At 43.8% G+C, this 25,471-nt stretch overlaps 1 protein-coding gene across 1 annotated transcript in view; it reads left to right on the top strand.

The window, feature by feature from the left end:
• LOC139050270 (venom metalloproteinase antarease TserMP_A-like) overlaps positions 1 to 25,471 on the top strand; it is a 97,355-nt gene that overhangs the window by 47,923 nt on the left and 23,961 nt on the right. Inside the window, exons 3-8 of the mRNA XM_070526477.1 lie at positions 6,169 to 6,274; positions 9,841 to 9,918; positions 14,801 to 14,952; positions 18,327 to 18,362; positions 20,946 to 21,070; positions 21,296 to 21,345. Of these exons, the coding sequence (XP_070382578.1) occupies positions 6,169 to 6,274; positions 9,841 to 9,918; positions 14,801 to 14,952; positions 18,327 to 18,362; positions 20,946 to 21,070; positions 21,296 to 21,345 (547 nt within the window). The remainder of the gene's footprint in view (positions 1 to 6,168; positions 6,275 to 9,840; positions 9,919 to 14,800; positions 14,953 to 18,326; positions 18,363 to 20,945; positions 21,071 to 21,295; positions 21,346 to 25,471) is intronic.

Here is a 25,471-nt window from a genome sequence, read left to right as displayed (position 1 = left end):
AAGTGGAACACTATGTGCCATCCCATACAATGAAACACCTTTGAAGAACGTGAATCGCCACCTGGGCCGTGATTAGGTGAAGACTGTGTTCTGTGTAAACTAGTGTACATGTATAGCCCAAAGCTGTGGAGAATACGCTTAGCATCACTTGTCAGGGCTTATAAATTAGGCCTCCATGCAGTTTTGCAAAATGCAAAACCCCCCTTTTTGTTGTTTAAAGGTACTGACACGTAGGGCCATAACAAGTACACTATGATCTTCATTCCCAAACAATCAAAGCGAATAGCCCCACCCTAAGTGTTATGTGCCTTCTTTCCCACATTTGCTGTCAAAAACTTTTAGTGTGGGATGCTGCGGTGGGCAGAGAAACTGATTTCTGGAGCAATATAAAGTATTAGGTACTGTGATCTCAGTTCTTTCACTGCTGTTTAAGCATCGTCTGGTCTTATATTAAAAAAATGAGGAATAAATACAACATGTATACTTCACGTCGCAACCCTCATGATGTATTTAGTCGTCTGAATTATGAAGGACTCCAGATTTAGATCGGAAGGCAGATTTTATTCTACTGAAAAATGGCATCATCCCAATTAAAGTTGTTTTTTTATTCTGCTGAAAAATGGCATCATCCCAATTATAATTGTTTTTGGTGTTATATTTATTTTTATTTATTTCAACTGGAATTTGTGTGCATGTTAGAGATATCCCTTGACATGTTCTATATGGACTGGTTTCCAAATTTAGGAAAATATAGTATTAGCAGATAATCTTTTGGAAGATACCAAGAACTTGGTTAGCAGGAGTATATCTTGAGGATTTGCAAGAAACGAGGCTCTTGAATGCATATCTGAGCCTGGGATGCATGCCGCCCTCTAATCTCATCAGCAAGTTTCCGGAAATCGTCTACAAGTTTTTTTTATGAAACGTAAATTTACTTGTGCTGGAGAAACAGTGAATTTAAACAGGCGAATTATGCGGCATAAGAATGACGTCAGCAAGAAGCAAGCATCAAGAAGTACTGTATCAGGAAGCACTGTCGCTCGACACACATAGACTATCAAACAAGAATTATTGGGTTGATTTAAAATGCTCACAGTGGAATAAAATATTTCTTCTAATCTACATCTAAACTATTTGATTATTCAGTCTACTACCTCTATCTTAACTAGAAACGTTCATAATCATTATGCTATCTACGAAAAATCATCCTGGCCTATACTGAAGCCTTCATGAGCTGCTTTTTTCACTGCTGATTCTCTGCGGGAAAGAGGTGTCCATATGAAGACCATACCGTCTACTTATTTCCAGTTTTTTTTGATAAATGGTAAGAGAGGAATTTCACACTTATGAGCTTCTGCAAGTTCTATGCTTGAAGCTGTTCAACCTTTTTCCGTTTGCCATCTTTGACCCACCCGCTAAGCTAAGTAGGTAGAAAGGCTGCAGGAGAAAGGTGGTGGCACCGAATTAGACTTGTGCCTCAGGGGACCTTTTCATGATTACTGGAGGAACTGCTTGTGGTCTCCGCTTCTGCAGTCAACTGCTGTGGCCTCGGCGTCTTTTTTGAGGGCCATGGCCATGTCTAAGATAATTTGTCTCGACGCGCTGCATAAAAAAGGATGATTTTCTGAGCATTGTCGTTTTCTTAAAAGAATGTGAAGGTTTTGGGATCGTTCCCCACCTGTGGCAAGTTGTTTTTTCACCCACTTTGATTTCCATTAATTTATCGTTTATTTCGCTTATTAAACACAAGTAATTTCTCCTATGTTGTCCTTCGTGTCAGTGTTTGTTTGCTTCTCATGATATGAGTAATAAAAATTGATGATATGACTAATAAAGAGGGTTAACCCTCTTTCTTCTCGTTTCTTAAAGGAACTCAGTTAAGTTGTATTCGCAGCTTTGCGACGCTAAATTGGCGTGTGACTGGCCACTCAAGGCCCTTTACGAGTATTCGCGGGCTTCTTGAGAAAACGCTTTTATGTAGCAAACAACATTACCTTGGTCCTGTCTAGTTACATGCCACTTACATATTTATAAATCTTGATGCATGATTGTTGGGGCATCATGTAGATCAAAAACAATATTACAATTTTCATTATCATGTCGTGCGTCTTATAGGTGGCTATGGCTGCTTCAAAATAATTTTTCAGTAAGGTGCAAGCAGCTTTGAAGTTAAACTGTTTTGCAGCAAGGGCATGCAATCTAGAAAATCAAGCAAAAGGTCAACTTGTGTTCACTATTCAGATGTTTAACTAAGAAGCTGTAGAAAAACACAGGACACAACACCTAATAAACAATGCAAAATTTGAAAATGTCAACTGAACAAGAAACCAGTTTTTGAAAATGCATCATAAAGCTACCATATTCTGTGGAGTACACTCTTACTGTGTACTCCAAGTGAAGTAGTTGTTACCACAATGCTTGGGCACCATATGAACGTAACAATCAATAACTTTCACCAGAATATTAAGACCACTAAATGAATAGGGCTTTGAAGATTCTCTGTCTGAAATCCTCAACAACTTTTTCTGGCGTGTAATGTGTTGAGCTCATTCTGTATTCTCAAAAGCCGGCTCTCACAAAGGAAGCTCATAGCCACAATTTCTTTAAAAGCAACATCAGCTTAGGTCCCCAAGGTAGGGTTGACTTTCTGATAAAGTGGATAATGCATGGCAAACATTATGAACACTTTTACATGTTAACCAATGGGGTCACTGACGCAGCCATGAAATTATGTGATGCAGATACATGATATATTGAAGCTGGTTTCGTGAAGTGTTTCACGCATCCAAGGCATCTCGAGTTGTGAAAGCTTTCTCCATTGCACAAATAAGCGATGAGAATAAAAAAAAGAACTTCCACATGCTAACAACACGTTGGAAATATGTAAGAAACCAGGAGTCTTTTTGGCTCCTAGCTTGCCTCGTGCAAATCTACTATGCCACACTACTTCCTTCACCCAGTGCAAGCCGCATTGAAATGGAATTTGTTCAGAGCCATTGCACTCTGTTTTTCTGCTATAAACAGTTTACCATGTGTTCAGTTGGCGCCGAGAAAGTTGACACGAAACGCTGCACCATTGATTTCTAATTTTTGCTGGATGCCGCTCGCTGCGCCGGATGTAGGTGAAGCCAATGGAAATGCGGTGTCGCGTAGCGGCTTCTCCTGAAAACAGGGTGTATGGTGCACAAAATATTGCCACCGTAAAAATTGTTCTTCGTGGTTTTCCACATTTTAAATGTTGTCTCTACATGTCTGATAAGCGCTTTTATGACAATCTGAACCCGTAAACGATAGTCTTTCCTTACATAAAGTGTTTTCTCATTTACCAGTGTTTCAAGTGCGCGACACTTACGTTAGCGAGGCTGTGGACGCTGCAATGAAAAAATTCTGGACATCTTCTCTAAGCACTGCTCTAGCCTGCTTGGGTAGTTCACAGGGGAAGGAATGCCACACACCCGTGCAGACAAAGTGCTGCTGCAAAGTCGTGAATCGCCAACTTCCGCGACAAGGTTGGCTTCAGTTGAGGGTGCTCGATGCGCTATCCACCCCCTGCAGTAGAGATGATTGGTGTGGACCCTTTTATACAGGCTTTCCTTTCTGGTTGGAACCTTGGCAACTGCTCGCACCTTACTATTTTGAACCTGCAACACATGCAGAGAAAGTCACATCACTCTACAATGATTGTATGGCTTAATTTTTCTAAGCGAACTGCCTACATGCTCTATCAAATCATTAAAAAATACGTTGGCACATTTTTACTAATGTGGCAAGACGTTTGAAACATGCTGCCAGCCCTCTGACAGAATGAAACAAACAAGCATGCACTGGAAAGCTACACTACAATTTAAGTTTACGTGACACTGTATGAGCGTACAGTATCGTTACCGTATGCTTTAGCCCTGTGTCAATAAAAGTTAATTGTCAATTGTTTATGGCGTATTTCTACTTATTCTGAGTCATGAAACTTCACAATCAGCACAATCAATGTTCCAAGTTTACACACTGTGAGCTTTTGATTGCCTATGTGATTCGATTCCTGCTTAGACAGGCAATAATCCTACTGCTATAAGAAAAATGAGTTAGAAAAAAAAATTCCGTGATAATCTTCCACATTTGCTGAGGGCAGGAGCGATGGCCAATAGCACGTTGTTGAAGCTACATAAATGTGCAGTTTTTACACAGCTTAATTGTTCAGCAAGTAATAAAGTGGTACGCTGCGCACCTCTGCATGACCGCAATCTGTCTTCTTGAGACTGCATTGAGGCTTCTGCTTGGTACTGTTCGGCAGTTCGACTTTGGTTTCCGCTATAGAGTTGTTTAGGTACTAATACCTTACTTGGCGATAAAATGGAACTTGGAGCACTGGTCATCTGCACATAAATAATGACTGCAAATATAACACATAATAATAATAATATTTGAGGTTTTACGTGCCAAAACCACTTTCTGATTATGGGGCACGCCGTAGTGGAGGACTCCGGAAATTTTGACCACCTGGGGTTCATTAACGTGCACCTAAATCTAAGCACACGGGTGTTTTCGCATTTCGCCCCCATCGAAATGCGGCCGCCGTGGCCGGGATTCGATCCCGCGACCTCGTGCTCAGCAGCCATAACACCATAGCCACTGAGCAACCACGGCGGGTTGCAAATATAACACAAGAGGATGACTATGGACCTCTTGGAAAGAGAACATATATGTTGTGATTATAATGTGATGTGATGCTACAATGAAATACAATGAAATAGAAGTGGACGGCGCTTCCATGCCACCAAGGTTATTGGACAGGCAGTACTTCAGAAGTGACCGCGACGCATTCAATCAAGGCAAAGCAGTGTTTCCTCGTGTGTTTGAACACAGCTCCACACGCGGTAGTGATTCCGGTATTGCTGCCTAGTGGTTCAGCTCGCTGCAGTTTGAAGGGCCAGAAAGTATAAAGTGAGAAAAATGCATAATAGTCTTGTCGCGAACAAAAATATAACGTGGCGTGCATTCTGAAGCCAGAAACTATAAAAAAATCTTGCAATATATTCATGCAAATTGGTAAGCTACATGACATGTTTCACATGATAAACTTTCATGATGCACCAGTGTGCAGGGTTTTATAGATAAAGTCAAGTACATTTAGTGCAAATACCACACTATGAGGGTACGCAATAAAGTGATCTCACAATCTGTTACAACAAAAGTTGACATTATTCAGTCACAGCACCGTAAAGTTTAGCATGCCGGGGCGCCACTTTTAAACAATCGCGATGTAATGCATTACCCATGCATTTCTGCTATTGTTCAAAATAAATAAATTTTCACATCTGTTTACGTATACAAGAGGAGAACTAAAGCACAAATTTTATATAATCACCCTAACAGGAACACCTGATTTGAACTTCGCAGCAAATAGACCCCTGTTTATGCCAGCCTCCTAACGCAGAACCTTGTTGCATGCTTTACAGAGAAATTATAGTGGTATCACTAAACTGTAAAGCTATTCAGAGCTGCGGCATTGTAGAACATATCTACAAATGGCCCATTTCATTTGTAACAGCTTGATTGATTTGCTTGCACAATTTAACAAGGGGATATAAAATTACTTCTTGTTTAGCATTTTTGCCTGCTATAGACCACAATCGAATGACATCAATACATTATCATATTAACTCAAAAAACCTAACTTGGCGTATATATTACCCCCTTCGTATACTGCTACAGCTGCACTCTATCATATGTCTTGCAACAACAAAGGGGTGCTTGTCTACCAGCACTCCAACGTCACTAACAGGGATCACCTACACAGCTAAGTAGATGGTCATGACCTTCATTCGATTTCATATGCAGGCTTAAGATGTATGAATAACATTGCGCATCACTCTCTTAAAAATAAAGCAGCACCGCAAGCGACATACGCTACGCGTCCACGTTTGCGTGCGGTAGTGCAGTCTACGTGCTCATTCGTCTAGTGCCTCGTCTCCGGGATTGACCCACATTTTTGTGTGGGTCCCGCGCACGCGTACGCGAAAACTTCCTACCGACTAGATGCTAACAGTTTCGCTGTAAAACTTCGACATAACCTTACATTTTTCTTTGGTGTGCTTTAAAGCCCTGAATCAATAGATCTTGCTTGCTGTGTATTTGACTGTGAATGAGTTATATTTGCTCCTATTCTATCAGGAAGGTATTATCAACCACGAACTGAGAATAAAGCCTCTACCACAAGACGAACGTTCGTTACATGATAAAATACTGCACAAGATCTACAAAGTACAAGAGGGACACGGTATGTATACCGACAAGAGTAAGCGAAATTCTTCTCCATGTTAGTCATCTCATTTTTTTTTCGGGGGATAGGTGCAGAAGTGGTTTTAACTATATCCCAGTTCCAGATGTTTTGTATTCCGAAAAGTTTGATCGCCATTCAAGTTATCTATGAAGCTTTAAGCAGTCATAATGAAATCCGGCCAAAAACGCGATTGAAAGCCGTAGAAGTCCCTCTAAAACGATAATCAGAGGTAAAAAAAGAAACATGGAGGACGCTTCAGCTTCGCCCTTAAGAGGAAGCTTTAGCTCGACCCAACTCCGACGTGGCCTATTCAAATACATGTAAAAGGCAAAAACGTTTTTCTGAGATAACCCCTGGACCGATTCTAATGAAATTTGTTGCTTTTGAGAGAGAAAATTAACTTCTAGTGACTGTTAGAAGCGGAATTTCGATTTAGGGCTTAAAGTTTGTTAAGAAATTTTCAAATATTCGACCGTGCGGAAAAGATAGAAGCACGAAGTTTACAAATTTATAGCTCTACATCAAGAACCGATATCGCGGTTCTGTAAACGATATACTTGAGATCATTTAAAGCGCATAAATTTGATATGTCATTTTACATGTTACGCGAATTTGTTACGTTGGTTACAAGGGTTCTGCAAAAGCTGTATTTCCATATTACTAAGTTTTTTTATATTGATATGAGCAAAAGTGAACAAAGTGAATGCAGGAGCCAACGTTTCGACAAGTGGACTTGTCTTCTTCAAGGCCACTTATCGAAACGTTGTCTCCTGCATTCACCTTGTTCACTTTTGCTCATCATCTTGAATTTCCATCTCCCGCTTTCCCCGTGTTTTCCCTGGATTTATATTGATATGTAACATATCAATTTTGTCCGCTTTAGATGTACTATTAGGTGCAATTCACAGAATTGTAGTATCATTCTTCGTTGTTGAGTTACAGAGTTGTAAACTCTACAGCTACATTTATTGATAATTTTTTTCCCAACCTTTAATAAAAAAACTTACGACCTAACTTAAAAATTCGAAACAACCAGTCACTATAGGTTTTAAGTTTTCCTATTAAATGCATCAAACCTCGTCAAAATTGGTGCAGTGGTTGCCGGGAGAAAATTCTCCTTTTACATGTATTTAGATAGGAACACCCGAGCTAAAGCGTCCTCTTAAGAGTAAAAGATGATAGCATCCAAAGATCCTTGACTTTTCCTCACGCTTCCCGGCAACTGGAGCATATGTAACGGTAATGTTTACCGGGAAACGCTGGCAGCAAACACTATGCACGGAGGCGAGCTTTCTAGTAGAAACGCGGCCTCTTGCGTGGGCCACGATGCGGGAGAGGCGAGCGCCACAAAGAACCGGGCGCGCCGCTCCGTGCCTGCAAGATACTCACATGCCTGCGCGCGCAAAAGGCTGGTCTATGTATAGTAGAAACGCTGGAAAAAGGGGTTTGAGTTTTCGTGTAACAGAATTTTGTTTTCTCGTATAGTCCAGTTGCAATCCGACGCTGTCATGTTTGAAGGTTGTAAGTTGTACTTTACGATTTTTCTACCTATCATAGCTTGAGAAATTCAATTAGTTCAGTAGCTCCCTTGCGTCACGTGGAAAGGCCTGGGTTTGGGTGGCTTGAAATTTTTGGCCGAAGCGACGTCTGACGGTGGATTTTCAGCGACATGAGGCCCGTAACGCTGTCACGTTAGTGAGCTTTTATTTTCTGAAACTGTAATGTTAGTTGATTACATGAATGCGCTTTTTTTGTTGCGTGCAAAATTGTATTCCTAAGAAGAAGATTATGGTATATATAAATATAAATATATATATATATATATTCCGCATTGCTGTAACCAAGTGTTAGTAAAACACAAAAGAAACTGGGCAATCGTTTACACATATAGACCCTTCTACGGCGATCACCGGGTGCCGCCACGTTAGATCACGTGGTCACGCCTCCGTGGTTTGCCTCAGCTGTCTCCATGGCCTGGCCGTCTTTACAACAGATGTGCCGACGGCCCGGTGCCGTTAAGCAAACCTCTGTTCCCGCCGAAATTGGAACGGTGACTGGGCGAGCGACGCGAAGCCTTGACCACAGCTTCGCAGGACATGTAAGCGCTTCTGAAGCTCACTACATCTTGTCCAAACGGCGCGACCAGCGCACATGGTGCTTGTACTAAACGCGGGGCTATATAAATCTATGACAAGCTGACTGAACTTTACACTTATCAATTAAAATAGGATCAGTGTGGTTCACTCTTCGTTCTGTATTTGTCAAACACTCTCGATTAGCGGCTTGTAAGGTTTCTGACTCAGTAATGTTCCTCGGTGTGTCGCTATCCGATTTTTTTTCTGCCTGATCTTTAGCGGGTGTGCTCATTTGCGATACATATGTTCTTGCTGCTCACCATGGCTTGAAACACGGATCTTCTGTACTTCTTAATAGCTGGTAGCAAGAGGTACTAACGAGAGCCACTTGCTTACATTGTCAACAGTCACGAAACATCCAGCTTTGAACATCCGTGCGCTGTCGGTTCAGTCACCGTTACTCATGTTTCGGCGCATCGATTCAAGTATGCATCCATTTACGTATTCATGGTACGTTGGCGATAGAGTGGGCGTAAGTTTTCAGGTGAGTTTGAGGGGATCTGTGTAGATAACGTTAGAAAAACTCACTCTTGCTGACGTGCCGGGATTGAAGTGCTTATTTTCAAAGTTTAGTGATACGATGCAGGTGGAGGAGTACATTTTTTTATCCCAGAGGGAAGCCGTACAGCTCGAAGTACCGGCAGCACATGCAGCGGTCCGTCATCTTATTGACACGCATTAATTCTTTTTTAATGTGACAGTCACTATTGTTGTGGCCAAATACTGCAGACGTCTTCCCTCGACCGCTCTTCCTTTTGCACCAGAATTGATTCGCGCGCGGTGCCTAAATAGCAAGCACCCAGTTGCATGTCATACAGCTCACAGTAGCGGGACAGAAGCTGTATTGGTTTAGCATATGTGTGTTTCGGCTGAGGCAACGTGCGTAGCGCAGCCGAAAGCGCCATCTGGTTGCTCTATAGCAAACTGCCCCGCGAAAAAGGTCGATAATGTCTTCCTCTTTATAGTATGTACAATACCAGATTGCTTAATTTAGACCCTGTGTTTGCAGACGTCAAATAAATCTAAAGGAGGGCTTCAATACCTCCCGGCACACACTTACTTAAAATATTGTCATGACTGATTTGAGTTGTAACCTTGACTATGGCGAAACAATAGTCAGTGAGTCAAATACAGAGCGGCGCTACGTGAGAGATACCTGCGTTCAAGGTAGTGACATTGCTTACTATGTATGTTTGCTGTTCTACCTATGTACGTGAAGGTGAATAAGCTTTAATGTCTATCATCTGCACATGATTACAGCGGCTGGCAACATCGATAGTTGTTGTTTCATTATTTTTCCTTTGTTGAAACACAGTCGTTAAACTACCTCGAAGTCACAAATTGCAATAGTTATCTAGTCACTCGGGAACACTCCATACCTTCGAGCTTACTGCGCAGCGAAGCAAATATGGGCATCTGTTTTTGCAGAGCCGACGCTCTCACAAGTTTACCAACGCTCACATGGGCTCAACCAACGCAACAGAAGAAACGCAAGAAATCTGAACGGTAAGTAGCGGAGATGTAAATTTTAGGTGATTGCATATGTTTGACTATTTGCCCTTTTGTTATAATCCGCGTCAAAGCAGTGAAGAACACTCGGGTGGCTTAGAAAACCACCTAATACTAATCAATTCAGCCTGAAACGTAAATAAGCACAGGTTTCGTTCGCGGGCTTTATCTAGGTATTTATCACTAGTAGAGGTTCCCACACACCACATTATCCATTCGTCATGCACCGCATCAAATGTAGTTATACTTCTATTCAAAGAAATTGGCAGCCACAGAAATTTTTTACTTAAGTCAAACGTTATGTTAAATATATTGCAGTACACCCATGCTGCTAACAATATATTTACTCGCGGGCTGAAAATTTCAGCGGAAATCACCTGAGGATGACTGTCGACGTTATTGCGGTTATCATTGCAGCAACCTAGCAACACACCGTAGCGCCAACGCGAAAGCGCGTCACGTATGACGCATGTACTGCAGCTGGGATCCTCTCTCGCGCTTCACTCCGCACGCGCTGCTCCGCCTAGCGGCGCGCCGTGAACTACACATCTCAGGGCATGGCCACCGAGATTCGCGCACGCCGGTTGGATTTTCAGGCGCGTACGTAAAGCTCGTATGTGTGTGCGCGCCGCGTGTGTGAAGGAATGGGGAAGGGAAGCGCATACGTGCAAGGGTTGTGCTGCCGATAACGTGGTGGTCGCGCATTTTCTTGATGGGTCCTTTTAGCTCGATATAGTCGTCCGGAGTATGGTGCATGCCGCTTAGACAAAGTTAGACAATCGGGCCCCGCGGTTAACCCGCTTTCTTCTCGTTTAGAGAAAATTTGGCGTTTGCATTCGTCGCAACGATTTTAGCGATGCTTTTTTTCCAATTCACCACGTAGTCAGAACGTAATCAGAACATTTATATTTTGCTTAAGGCTCACTCGGACTCCGGCTACTCATTCAACCTCACACTCGGGGGTCCGTGTAAGTTCGAGTGAGTCGACTCCATAAGCGACTTTTCCATTTTCCCCATTCTGCATTCATTTTTGAGCTCAGCACTTTCGTTGGCAAGGTCATGGTGACAATAAAGCCAAATCAGGATAAGCCACCTTCTCCAGAATTTCCATTTAGAGATGGCATCGAACCAGTTGGCTGGTGTGGCCAGTTCCCTATGAAATTTCGCCGATGGCAATTGGGATTTCAACGAGTGGGCTCGTTCCCGTAGCAATTAGCGTGACAGCATATGTTGTTTGGTTGCGCTAAGCTTCCGGAAATACGTGCAGGATTCAAAGGAAACAAATGACTTGCGTAGACATAGATAATGACGCAAATATTAAGTGCCAGATCATAGGCCACGGGCATGTGTCAGGTGTCAGAATGGTTCAAAATATTTCAGAGCCGTGAACTTTCATTGCACAGCACCCTACGCGAGTAACAGCTGACGACCTCCAATGGCTTTGGTGTTTAAAAGGAATTCTTATAACACAAAAAGCAGCCCTGCTTGTGTTTGTCCGTACCTCATCAATAATAATACATAAATAATAGTGCGGTCTTTCACGGGATGCGGACCACAGAATGCATCGGCGACCACTGTTATCCCAATTTGCATCCAGATACCTCTTAAGCAAAGAAGGATGCCAGAATACCCCTATTACTTCTCACATAAGGATATTTTACCCTGCGAAGAGGTGGGCTGAATAAAATAACGCGATAATAAAACAGACAAAAAGGTACATTCCTTCAATGATCTAATTTCGGAATACTGAGCAGCTGCTGCGTTTTCCTTCGTAAACTAGACCAAATAAATGCATTCAGAATATCTGGGCGCTGCTTGTTCCTCTTTGCTGTAAAAATGCTCCAAAAAAGGTAAAAAAAAGACAATGCGCACGCTGAGATCTCGCCTGCCTTCTACCGCGACCTCCGTTGGGGCCGTACAGCTTGGAGTGCCTCGATGTCCTTCTCGCCCGCCGCTCCGTGCAGGGTGGAGACAACCGCGGCGTCTAATATGGCACCGGTCACGCGAATGGCGCATACACAGGAGCGCCGGCAACGTGTCCTTGCGGCGTCAGCCAGAGGCGCCTACTACGGCGTCCGCCATTCGTGTGCCCAGCGCCGTAGTAGACGCCGCCGTTGTCTCCACCCTGTGTGGAGCGGCAGGCGAGGAGGACATTGAGGCACCCTACCAACTAACAGCGCCCTCTCGGTGTAGCCGGGCTCGCGCACCGTACTACACTGTTTCACTGGGGAGCTCGGCCAATGTAACGGCATTAGCGAAACCAGCCGACACGCCCATATCTCTGAGGTCATGGTCATGCGTGAGGGAATACATATTCAGACAAGATTGAACAAATATGGCATGGTTTTGATTGCACCTCACACCGGAAAAAACCCGCCGTGGTTGCTCAGTGGCTATGGTGTTGGGCTGCTGAGCACGAGGTCGCGGGATCGAATCCCGGCCGGGGCGGCCGCATTTCGATGGGGGCGAATTGCGAAAACACCCGTGTACTTAGATTTAGGTGCACGTTAAAGAACCCCAGGTGGTCGAAATTTCCGGAGTCCCCCACTACGGCGTGCCTCATAATCAGAAAGTGGTTTTGGCACGTAAAACCCCATAATTTTTTTTTTCACACCGGAAAATTTTTAAAAGATCTTTTTTTTTGTTAGAGAGTGGCCCATACCTACTAGCCCCTATCACTTGGTCAAAGTTTCTGTGAAAAGATTTAGTGAAGAGCGGCAGGCGCCCAGTAACCCAATCTGGCGTGAAAGAGGTTCATTTAGTTCTTTGAAAAGCGATACATACAGAGTGCCGTACGCCCAGAGATTGAAGTTGGATTAGGTCGCATTAGGCCATGGTCTACGCACTGACCCACATTAGCGTGGAAGAGGATCAATCGGCAGATGCATTTAACAGAAGTGTCCTGAATATGCTGCACACCTTCAACTGCCATGAGAAATTTTGAAAGAAAAATATTTAGAAAGGCGAAACTTCTTTAAACCTAAATATATCTTAAATATATGAGGCAGGCAAGTATATTACATATTCACTAGTCTTGCCTAAAGATAGCAAAATAATTATGCAATATTTATTTGTCATACTTGCAAGAAATGTCACATATACACACGTGCAAAAAAGTGAGGAGAGTTGAGGACAAGTAAACTGGTCATAGGCGCCAAAGGACTCTCTTTGTGATGATTAGTCACGTTATAACGCGCATTTAAGGGATTAAAAAGTAGTTTTTCTCGGGTACGCACTTATCGTCGCCATTGTACCGGCAAGGGTCGTTTGCATTCTTTCACAGGAGTAGTAAACTTCAAAATATCAGTGGCGGTCGTCACTTGTGCTAATGTTTAGCATCACCATGTCTTTGAATATGTTATCAATATATTCGCTGGCGCGCCAGTTTAGCAGCTATTCCTTTCGCCCGCTCGACACCGTCGAGGCACGCACGTAAAATGGCGTCGCAGTCAGTGGGAAATTTAGGTGCCATTTCACTGCTACAGACGCCAGCTTTTTCGCTCGATAAGGCATTCGATGCTTTAGCATCAATACAGTTGCACTTTTGCAGCGTCCTTTTGTTGAACAACGATAATTCTTACCTGCTTTGCATGCGTGTCCTTACTTGAAAGCTCTGCGCTCGCTGCTGTCCTTTCAAGGACGCTATGGCACGCTGATAATGGGCGAGCGATTCGTGATCGAGAAGTACCGGGCGCGCAGCGTTAAAGAAAGGAAAGGCACACAATATGAAGATTTCTGGTGTGTGACAAGAATGGACCACAAAGGGTGCCACATTTATTTAGTGTGTATCTCTGAGTGAGTGTTTGTTATCAAAGCAGGCATTGGGCGGTTCATGATGCGTGAAAAATACGATTGTACCAGGCGTTCTTCCCGGCTTAGCTGGCACCTTCTGGATGGCCACAACTTCTTGTTCTGACAAGCAGCTAATGTCAGGAAGTTGTGCGATTTCCTTCGCCCGACCCACCGCGTTTTCACAATAGCGTTCTGGAGCATCCCGTGTTTTTAAGTTTGAGCGTCTGCTACGACATTCAAGGGGCGTCAACGTCACCCGAAAGTTGGCTGAGTTCCTGAGGAACAACAGATTTTCCCGTAATTTCTACATTTTGCTCCACGTTCTTCATATCTTAGTCATGACAGTGAAGGCGTTTCTTAATTTCATCACTTTGAGCAAACAGCATTTGGATAGATTGCTCGAAGCCGTTCATTTTACATGGTAAGCCCAAAAGCAAGCTAACCTTCTAATCCATCTCTGCCAACTTCAAGATGTTTGATTCTGTTTCCCAACCCTGGCCAGAAGCAAGACCGTTTTTCCCATTGCCTCGACGTGTCTCACACTTCCACTTCTTCGTAAAGGCTTCTCGTTCGGTCTTCTCACTCACTCCAGAGCACATTCCAATATTGAAAAGAAACCAATATTTGGAGCACGACAAGCATTTTCGCTCATTACAGAACTAGGAGACATTAAAAGCAGCTATTGGAAGCAGCTCTTAGCATTGAAAGTGGAACAATTTGTTACAACTGAGTGTTAGCTGAAGCAGAGGGCAAAGTAGGAAAGACAAAAATGTATAAATTTCACCAACATAGAGAACATACGGAAGACCGTTCAAAATTTCGTGTGTGCTGTGCTCCACCTCGGCAGCCAAAAAAAGAATACGAAGTTGGACTATCAAAATGATGAGAGGAGTTCGTGCTCACGATCGCAACATTCCTGCTATGGAAATTAAAGTTTCTATATTGCTGGCTACTTTCTGTGTCAAAATTATTGGCTATCACTTCCGCTTTCGTTACACACATCTTGGAATGATTTAGTGTCCGCTGGAAGTAGTTTTATAGATACTAAAAACCCTACTAAAAATGTTCGCTTTGCTCTTATGTGTAGCACATCACTCCACGAAAGATAAAGAAGAGGAGCGATCAATGAATCGGGAGAAGTTTACTGTGGAGATTCACGTTATTTCTGACTCGGTGCACAACAGAGAGTTTAAAAACAGTGAGGAGCTAATTGCTTATCTGGCAGTCATGACAAACGCAGTGAGTATCACTTGTAACTTCTTAAGAATAACATTGCTCGAAGTTTTTACGTTCTAAACATTTATGTTTTCTTGCCCCATACCTATCTTTCTTGACAACTTTTTTTTAAACGCCTGTACCAATTCGCGGAGCACTTGTATGAATTTCCGATATGTATGTAAGTGGACTTATTTATGCGGTCTCTTCGATTCTGTTTAACTTAAGGTTCGATTTTTCAGTAGTAGCGTTTTTCTGTGACCGTTTCTTCTGTCCTGTGACGAGATGTAGCCGGCGACCCCAAAACCTACCACCGGTCTCTCTGCACTATTATGCTGTTGCATTTCATTGACAAGCTGAAGGAGTGCTTCGTAGACGCATCCACAATAAGGAAGCGTACCGAAAATATGCTCTTGAAGCATGTTGAACTTCCAAGTTAGACATACAGTAAGGACGCACAGGATATACTGAAGATGTTGAAATCTGTGGATCTATTAATCGAAAAAAAAGGCAGGAAAACTGGATTATGAAGCGAGAAACACACGCATTCGCATGTAAGTCCCACTACTTGAAACACCTAGCGGACGAACAGTCTTGTTTACAATTCCTATAAAAGAAGCGTTGTTTCACTTAAACAGCTAGTGTTCTTCTTTCTTATATAGTAAGCTTCCGCTAACTTCAGTGCGTGGCGATTTTTGCATTTGTCGAGAATCTATCTCGCCGAAACGTGATTCACACATGGAGGCCTTGCAGTGTGCGGGCGAATGCGGTTTGCCGTATTTTTAAAAGGTTTGGGCCATGCTCCCTGGCTGGTTCATTTATACCGTGCCCGGTCTGTCCCATGTAGCGTAGCCGGGAAGCTTGGCAGAAGCAACAATGCGATCGGACGTAGGGTAATGCAAGCATACTATTTAGGAAAGAGAAACTCTTAAGCGCATAAGTGATACATCGTATTTCGATCAGAGACGAGGTGGTTAGACGTCTTTCTGTCTCAGGTATTGAGAATGGTGTGTGCGTGCGGGTATTTGTCCACATATTCATGGGTCTGTACCGTAAATAAATCAGTTTCATGGGCTGTCATAGTCAGTGTGTCTTCTTTTTTGTTTGTGCCTTTTGTGGCCTGCATGACCTTCAGCAAATGCAACCTAGGCGAAAACAGGTTTTCTCCTGAAGGGTTCTATGTTAAAATACAGCAGGTATAACTTTGGATGTGTAATGATTTCACGACGAATTTCCAGTTCATATCAACTTTGTGCATGACAGGATATGCATCATTCTCGTAAAACGCTAGAACCCTAAAACACACCCTAAAACTAAGGTGCTGATGAAGTATTGTGTGTTCTTGCAAAACTGTCTGTGGTTGTCAAGACATTCTAGCGTTCGTGGAAGATATACTGTTACTAACGTACTAAAGCTCGAGTGCCTGTTGATGTCTGTGGTATCGACCATAATAACTTCCATGTTTTATCTTGGGTGATCTCTCAATGTCCGTAAGAAAATGTGCTTGCATTGCGCCCTTGACGTTAGAAGTATAGTGTTCTAATTATGGGCATTAGATTTTTCCTTTTAACCCGTGTTTCTCTCCAGCGGGATGCCTATGGCCATACTTGAGCCAGACATTAGCAGAGACATGGTGGGCCTATGTAAGAGCATCGAAGATTAGTCGATTGAGGCCTCTTCTGGCGTTGTAATGTTACCAAGTATGGTGAATAAGTCTCTGTTGTCAGTGAAGCTTGAAGCCATGGTTCACATTATCTCAAAACATGCTCTCTTCTGTGACCCTTCTGTGACCCTTCCAAGAATGCCCCCGGCCGGCCACAAGATGTTTGGGTACCGCCTGCGAAAAGTATGCTATATAGAAATGATCTCCATCCGAAACCAGCAAAGGTCATACCGAGTCTCACTGGCTCAGTAAAATTATTGTTGAACATATAAAAAGATACGAAGAAAGGCCTTCATTTAAGAGTTATGGGCTGCGTCTGTTCTCCTCGTAAAGAAAAAATATTGGTCGTGCAAGTTTTGTGCAGGTTATCTACAAGTGAGCCTTGCTGAAAAAAACAAACACCTTCCTTATTGTATCTACAACTGCATGGATCCTCTACTGTCGTCTGCTTAATTTTCGTACGTAGACTTCAGATATAGATTTGCAACTTTGGTTACCATGAGGTCGCTAAACTGACGAATTCCAATACCTTCGGAAAAGGAAAACTGCGCTCATAAACCCTTTAATCCAGCTGAAGTTTATTATGTGTCATGCAGTGTCGTATTTGCAATGCCCATCCTATCTTTTCGCCGTTTGTGGACACACTTATCCGCAGCCTGAAGTAGAACATTTCACTTTCATATATGCCCTAGACATTGACATCTTCACTAGCGTTACGTTTCATGAGTACATTGAGCACAAGTGTGTTCTTTGCGTAGTCCTCACATGGCTCGATGGGGCTGCACTGACCTTGATCTCTTAGTTGTCACTTTTTCGACCATGAAACTTTGTCGTTTTTCACCTTATCTATAAGCACGGTGTTCGATTTGACCTGCAAGTCGTCACAGTCACCACCATGAAGCTACTACGCTCGTTGCGAGGCCATCAAATATTTTTGGATCTGTGCTCTCATTTCCAGGGTCTTCCTCCCAAATTTGCAAAATGGATTACTTCCTCACTAGCACGCTCGTCAAAGATGATTTAAATTTTTCCAACAAGATCAAGCTTGGATTCACGGAGCAATGTGTCATGCTTGGGAGGCTGGCATTGCGCCCGTTCCAGTAGTTTTCATCTCAAATCATTCAGACCCCCTCGATGAACGACCTAAATATATCTCATGCACAAAGGTAGTTGGCTTGTGGCATTGGACTGCACATCGGAAGTGTCGCTTGCGCCTAAACTTCATGGCGCACTACACTGGCCCCTTCGACATTCTGGCGTACCTCGGTGACACTACTTACGTGATTTTCAGGGTCGCGTGCATTGGGAGTCATTGTGGCATTACCAGTTTCGTTCATGTCGCCATTTTTAAAAGGCTGCACCGTGTGATTCCTGAATAATTACCCCCTCCGTGCACCGTGTGCAATGTGGATAGTGCTACGTTATGGCGGACGACTCGTGAAAGAGAGGGCTATGTTCTCCGGTGCTCGGACTGTATTAGTAGCAATGCCTCTCGCTGTCAGAAATCATCATTTTATATCAGATAAACGTCTCACCCTAAGAGAATCGCGAGCAAATTCTCAGCAATAACGTCTTTATGAGATCCCTTCTTGCAGACAGACTGCTCCCCCCTTAATTCCTAACCAACAGAAATGTAAATTTTTTCAAATAATGCTGACCAAGCTTCAGCATACTACGTGTAAGGAACAACTGCTTCGTTAAGCAAGTCGCAAATGTACGTGATTCTGTATTTCAGGTGAACCTAAGATACCTGGACATGAAAAATCCGCGGGTAAGCTACATCCTCGTTGGAATTACACGCAGCAAAGTAAGTATCGCAATCAGTGTTCACCAGCACAATAGAACAGCGCTGAGAACTCATCAGTTCTGCTCTGTAGTTCCATTATATTGGGGTTTTTTGCACAAGCAGACATAGTCTGTAAGATCTCGAGTCCACTTAATAGTGGTATTAGCCTAATGTGGCTAAATAATTGCGTGAACAAGCGAAAAGAGCGCTTCATGCTTTGCTCTCAAGCTTTTGCTCCGTGTTCCCGCTCTGTGCTCAGTAGTTGCACAAACAAAAACAGCTTTTTCAGGCCAAGACAGGTCTAATCCTTCTATGACAACTGAAAGACTGCCCTCTTTGGTGGGTGCCATTTTCCACACCATCAAAAAACTGACCACGTGTACCTCCGCAGTGTAAGCTCATAACTAGCCAACTACTTTTGCAGCAAACGGAGGAATGGTGCCGTTACTGGAGTCCCTTTTGCCGTCCCCCAAATTTCTAGACTCATCACAACTAGTTCAAGAACAATAGTAGAGGAGGAGCAACAGTATTCTTTGGGCCATAACGGCGATATCATTTGGCAAAGAGCTTTAGACGTGGATAGTGCCACTGAAGTAGTCTGCATTAGACGTCCCTGATATCTAGGGAAAAAATAAGGCCACAAATCCGGAACGACACTAATCGGAAACGTGCGAAGCTTGTGCGAAGAATAGCGTACCGCCGTTTGTAGCGTGCAGCTTTGCCAAGCAGCCCAAGCGTAACCTTAACTCCCCTAGGCAGCGTCACTTTTCTCTCCCCACTGACTGCTTTACACATACATATTTATTTATTTACTTATTTACAGTACCCTCAGGGCCCAAAAGGGCGTTACAGAGGGGGGTGGGTACAATAATAATAAAAAATACATGCTCAAACAATTATTAGTATTAAGGTGATAAATTCAAAAGATAATCAGTTATTGCAGTCTTGAAAGATGATGCCTCCTCGATGCAGGCGATGGAGGGGGGAAGGCGGTTCCACTCGGCACTGGTGTTCGGCAGAAATGAGTCAGAGAAAACATTTGTGCGACAGAAAGGAATGAACACTTTAAACCGATGATCAAGACGCGACGACATGTACGAAGGCTCTGAAATTAAGTCTTGTTTAAGCGAGCTGTTTTGGTAAAAGATAACGGCTCTTTGCGAATCACGTGACACCCATTGCACATGCGCAGTGCTGCCTTCCGCTGCCTTCTAGGCTCGCGCAGGCACCACCACGAAGGCCAGAAGGCATAGCCTCCCTCCCTGTCTTTCCGCAATCACGAATTATCGCGAAATGTGTGTTCGCACACTAGGAACATTTATAGCATGCATTTGTGCCCATACCTGGCTCAAGGTGACACACTTATCGCCTAAATACTGTTTCGCTATACTGAGAGTTTTTTTCCTCCTGGAAAATTGATGTCAGCACCTTGAACGTGAAACATTCCTGTTGCACTCGTTATGACATGTATTCGATACATTAGGCTGCATAGAGTGGGGCTTTTCACGCCGGCGTGAGGAGCCATATACTGCTTCGCGTTATAAGGTGAAGGACGCGTAATGGCGCCCAGGTAGCCGTGCATTGTGGCAAGCAAAAATTTTCGGCGACGATCGCGCTTGGCATGTTTTGGTGACCTCCCTTTGAAGCACCCGTCAAACAAAATGTAGCCTATATATTGACCTTCGACTAGGCTGAGCGTCCGCAATATGCTATAGCGAATGTTCAACAACGTAAGTAACCCAATTAACAAATTAGATGCACTACCCTTCTCGTGCTTCCCTTTTTCAAAATTTGGAGTGGTTAGCAGACAAATCCGTATCCGCTTGATAATCAACACAGCCCCGTGGATCTTCAGCCAAAGTGGCCAGTGACTTTAAGGGATGAAAATACAGCCGTGCACTTTTTGTACCACAACTTTGTAGTTGGGTGTGCAATTATACAAGGAAGTAAATCATACCTTAAAAGCATGTAAGGGACAAATGTCTTCTCGGTCAACGCACTCACCACTAGTGCAACTCACCTTCAATAAAAGCCGCCGAGAAAAGAGTTAACGATTGGAGGAAAAATAGTTTTTATTTATTTCCTTTACGCTAAAGTGGGCTGATTGGCAATCTTCAACTCACAGCTCTGCCAAAAGCATGTCTGAGATCCCCATAATCGTGAATACGGCCAAGTGGATAAAAAATCAAAGATGAATTATGGTTTTGGCTGCGTCAGTGTCCGGAGTTTACATTTCTTATGAACTCAACTCCACCGACATATCGCTTATAACGTGCTGTCTAGTTTGTTTCATTGAAAGGTATTTAAAAACCCAGCACTTTCGATGGAAAAAACAAACAAATGATTACTGTCTCCTACATTTCCCCAGAGGTACTTGTAGTGTGTTGTACGTCATCATCTTTATTTTTGTTTACTTTGTGTGTGTGTGTGTGCGACAGTGCGCTGCTGCGTTCTTTCGGCTGAACCCCTTACGATATAAAACAAGATACACAGTGCCCACAAATAACGAAAATTACTCTTATTGCACGCATATTTTCCTCAAAAGCTTTTCCTTGAATTTGCACACAGGACGATTCTTTCGCTAGTCATAAGCAGGGCTACCTTCTTGCGGACCCCACATTAGCCGCGCTGAAAGCTTTAAAGAAGGAACACAAAATACCTCGAGATTATGACCTGATATTCCTTATAACCGGGTAAGCGAACATATATTATTTTATATTTATTTATTTTATTTATTTTAAATATATTTTTTATATATTCTGTTACTCTTAACGACGGGCATTCCGATAGCTGCTTTATCCGGTATACTGGGTTGACCATAAAGAAATGTTAGAAACAAACCTTTGCAGCTCGTGTGCAGAAATGTATAGAGATTCGTTTTCTTAGGAATAGCCCATAATAATTATCTGTCATTACAGTCAAGATCTTGGAATGGTGATAGAGGGAAGGATGGACCAAACAGTGAGAGGTGAGTCGAATGTGTTTCGAGAGGACAAAATGTATTAGTGCACATCCTACACTCCTCCATGATTAGGGGGTTAAGATCTGTACGACGTAAGTATTCCTGCCCTATTTACTGTCATTAACTTACTGAAGTATCGAACGAAACTTTCTTGATTTTGTTGTCACAGAAGGGAATGCAGTTAACCTAGTCGTGCATTTGGCACAGAACTGACTTTGTCCAACAGGTACCCTCACTGAACTCAGAGCGCATGTGGTCAAGTGGTCTAAAGACAGCTCTTTTATCGCATTGTTCGCGACACCTGCGTAGGCCCCATGTTTAAAAACGTTCGCACGCTATTCGAGCAGAAGTTGAAGTCTGGAAAGCTGAGGGTTGGTGTCGAAATCATTAGGGAAGAGCCCAACTACAGAGCAGAGCTTTTATTTCCTTGAGAGTCGTCCCAAAAGTTTCCGCAAAGATACCACTAGAGGCAAAAATTAACCACAATATTTGCCCAGAACCACGCAGGATCCTCGTATAAGCAGTATGTCTACTGCTGACGCCACCTGCAACGTTTCGGTCGCTTGGGAGAGACGTACACTTGCTCAGAGAGGTGTATGCATAGTTTAATAGCAATGTGTGCTAATAAACTCACTCGGCCATTGCCAGCACGTTCGTGCAGTCTAGTGAACATGGGCTTACGCGCGAAAACGTACAATTGTCAAGAATCCAGCCGACGACGACAGCAAGAGGCTAAAATCATGGCCACGGAAGTTTTATAACGCCACCTACATCGGCAAGAGCGTCCCCCAGTGACCAATAAATGCCATACTTCATTTTTGCTTGTGGCCAGTTCCATAGGTTCAATAAGTTATCTTGTGCATAATGGAATAAAAGTGCTTAAATATAACTTTCGTAAATTTAAAGTATATGTTTGTCATGCAGCTTGGCTTCCTGGTGCAGCTTGATGATCAATAAGCTTGACAGTTCGTCTTGTGATGCGGAGTCTCTCTCGCGGAAAGCTAGCTATTATTGAGCTTCAAGCTTCCCGTTCTTTTTTACTATTGAGCTGCGACTGCGGGCGAGGCATTAAGCCCGAATACTTGTGATTAGTCACTTTGACCTTGGGACAGTGTAAGAAACGTTTTAGATGCAAGTTTGCGAAGTATTGCCAAGACAACGCATGCGCCAGTCTTTACACCACCTGTGCCCAGACTCAAATAAAGAATGAATAATTAGAGGATTACGAAAGGCATTAATTTGCCTGCAATTAACGCAGTCATCTGAAAGGAGCCCTAGTTTTTATTGGTAGATAGCGGGCAAATAATAAATATTCTGAAAAATGTTAAGATTTTGAACACTCTGTTGTACGCCTGATGTGACTGGGCTTATTCTAGGTGCAGTGACGTAACAGTAAAAATTATAAGAGGTAAATGAAGTGCTTTCAGTTTTATTGAACAACAGTGCTACTTCGGAGTGTTGGTTCTACTTTTTTACCGGTTTCTTTTGTGAGACGCCCCAGAAGGCTTTAGAGGAATGTAAAAATAGATTGATTTTCTTGTGCTTATCATTGAACTGCGCTATAGAACTTCATTTTTTCTCTAAATCTTGAGTAATTGTTGAAAGGCCCTCAGATAAACTTCCTGGCACAGAGGACTGTGTTATTTATTACGTCTTTAATAAATTTAATAATATTTAATAATAATAGTAAATAATAAGATGAGTATCGACGGTGGTCTGTAATGTGCTGCATGATTTGGAGATAGCTTTTATTTTGCCGTCTTCCCAATCTGTGAAAACAGTGTCTGCCTTTTGTGACTTAACAAAGGATAGGCATAACTACTCAACTAAACGCCACGCTTAGGTATTAAAAAATTGGAGGACGCTTAAGCTTCGTTTTCAAGAGTGGGACGCGACAGCGTTCCCGTCGACCCGCCAAGGGGTCGACAATGCGCTACGGCACAGCGATCACTTACGATGCGCCCCGCATCGGACTTAGCGCCCACCTATCACGCGGTGAGCGTCGAGCAACGCAGCGTTCGGCGCGGCAACGAAACGTGCGCCTGAGCGAACGGAACGAACCAAAGAACTCGGTGTCTCGGAGGGGAAACGATCTACGCCAGCCAAACGTCGTGATCGGCACGGGCAGAGAGATAGATAGTGATCTAAACCGGGAGCACGGCGAAGCGTCGTCAGGGGAGAGGGAGTCCCGCGACGCGCCTGGCAGCGGTCCCAATGCGCGCGCGGCGCGCCTCCTGTCGGGGCAGCGCCGTACATTGAGAGGAGGGGGTCTTCTGTGTTTGCCGCAAGATGGCTCTGCGTGTGCGGAAAGCGCAGAAGAAATGCAGCGGAAACGCACTTCGCAACTCGTGTAATTGTGACTTCTGTACGTTACATGTTCATAATTACCGATATACACCGCAGTATAACTTTCCACGGCTCGTTTCGAAGGCAACACCGCATTCACTAGAGGCGCGTTTGCACCGCTTGGAAGCATCAAACTCGTGGCTGAGTGGTACCGTCTCCGTCTCACACTCCGGAGACCCTGGTTCGATTCCCACCGGGCCAATCTTGGAAGTTGCTTTTTATTTATGAAGCGCCTGCCGCGATTTATCGCTCACGGTCAACGCCGCAAACGCCGACACCGACGCCGACGACACCGGCTTTTCTGCGACACGAGCTCCTTAACGCTATCGCGTTAAAACACGTTTGACAAGTTTGGAGCACTTGTGACCTCCTTTTTATCTATACTTCATAACAGCTTAAGCGCGCCTTCCTAGGTGATAGTCATTGATTTTATTTGTGTAAGACCGGATGCTTCTTTGAATGCTAGGCTTCCATCATCTATGCTGTTCTACAGGGAAGATTAAGTAGAAATAACCATTGAAGCACTTTACAAAAGCGCCGTTTTACAGGCACTTCGAAAACTTAATTTGGGCCGAAGCTTTAGGGTAGAGCATTCGCAAAGCCATTAGCTTTAGCTTCCTTTATTTCTGACTCCGCATTATTAACAGCTACTGTGAGTTCATTTATAGCCAGGCTAGATACACTACAACAATGTGCCAGTCAGCGAGCGAGAGATCTGAGAACCGTTCAGACCGGCGGCAGGAGCCAAAGAAGCTCTTTTTCTAATTCACGAAACTGTGGCTCTCTGTAGGCATGTCTTTGCTGACAAGAACATTACTTGAGGATGCAACCCTACCACCGCAAAGACGCAAGCTTCATAACGGGAAGCGGAGCTGCTGAACACAGCTGTCTGGATCGGGCTTGCCGACAGTACTTGGTGCGAAAAATTCGCCGGACAACCGCAACGTTGCGCCATAGACCAGTTCCGCAGCTGTGTAGCCGAGGTCTTCCTTAAAAGAGGAGCGCACGCCTAGCAGAATGAGAGGAAGGTCTTTAGCGCGAGCAGAGCGATCCTGGCGGGCCGTCCAGGCAACTTTAAGCTCACGGCGAAGACGTTCAACCACTCCGTTTGCAGATATGTGATACTCAGCAGTATGAATATGGCGGATGCCAAAGAGCCATCTGAGTTCGCAGAAGAGATCACATTCAAACTGTCGGCCGCGATTGGTCGTAACAACGCTAGGACATCCGAGGCGCGAGATCCAGCCACCGACAAACGCGGAAGCCGCTGTAAGGGCCGTTATGTCAGTGAGAGGAAATGCGTCAGGCCAGCGGGTATAACGGTCTATGCTCGCAGACAACTTTCTATGGGAATAAAGAAAAAAACTACGGAGGCAAATCTCGCACAAGAGACAGCGCTTGTGAAAAAACGCCAGCGTTTTAATTCACTTTCGTTTAGACTGGGGAAGACAGAACATAAACACCTTGCTGGCTGCAGTCAAATAAGATAGAACACACCACTGAGTGTAAAAGTTTACTTATTTTGAGGCCTTTCTCTTCCGTGTCTAGGGAAACGCGAAACCGTCGCACGTGGAAGCTGCGTCGATTCAGCGACTGCTCCGAGCAACCAAAATCGCTGTCAAACGCTGCCGGACTACTTGGCTTATTAACAAATTTGCAGCAGTCACGCACGCGTAGCCATCCGTTCATTGCCACAGACAGTTAGTTGTCAGCTTTTACTACACAAGTGAGTATGTAGCGGGCACCTCCGGATGGTGGCATCGGGCGTACGATGACGATGTGAATG

Source organism: Dermacentor albipictus, chromosome 10, assembly GCF_038994185.2.
Source record: "Dermacentor albipictus isolate Rhodes 1998 colony chromosome 10, USDA_Dalb.pri_finalv2, whole genome shotgun sequence".
NCBI classification, from domain to species: Eukaryota; Metazoa; Arthropoda; class Arachnida; order Ixodida; family Ixodidae; genus Dermacentor; species Dermacentor albipictus.
This window is presented reverse-complemented; position numbering and strand designations above follow the sequence as displayed.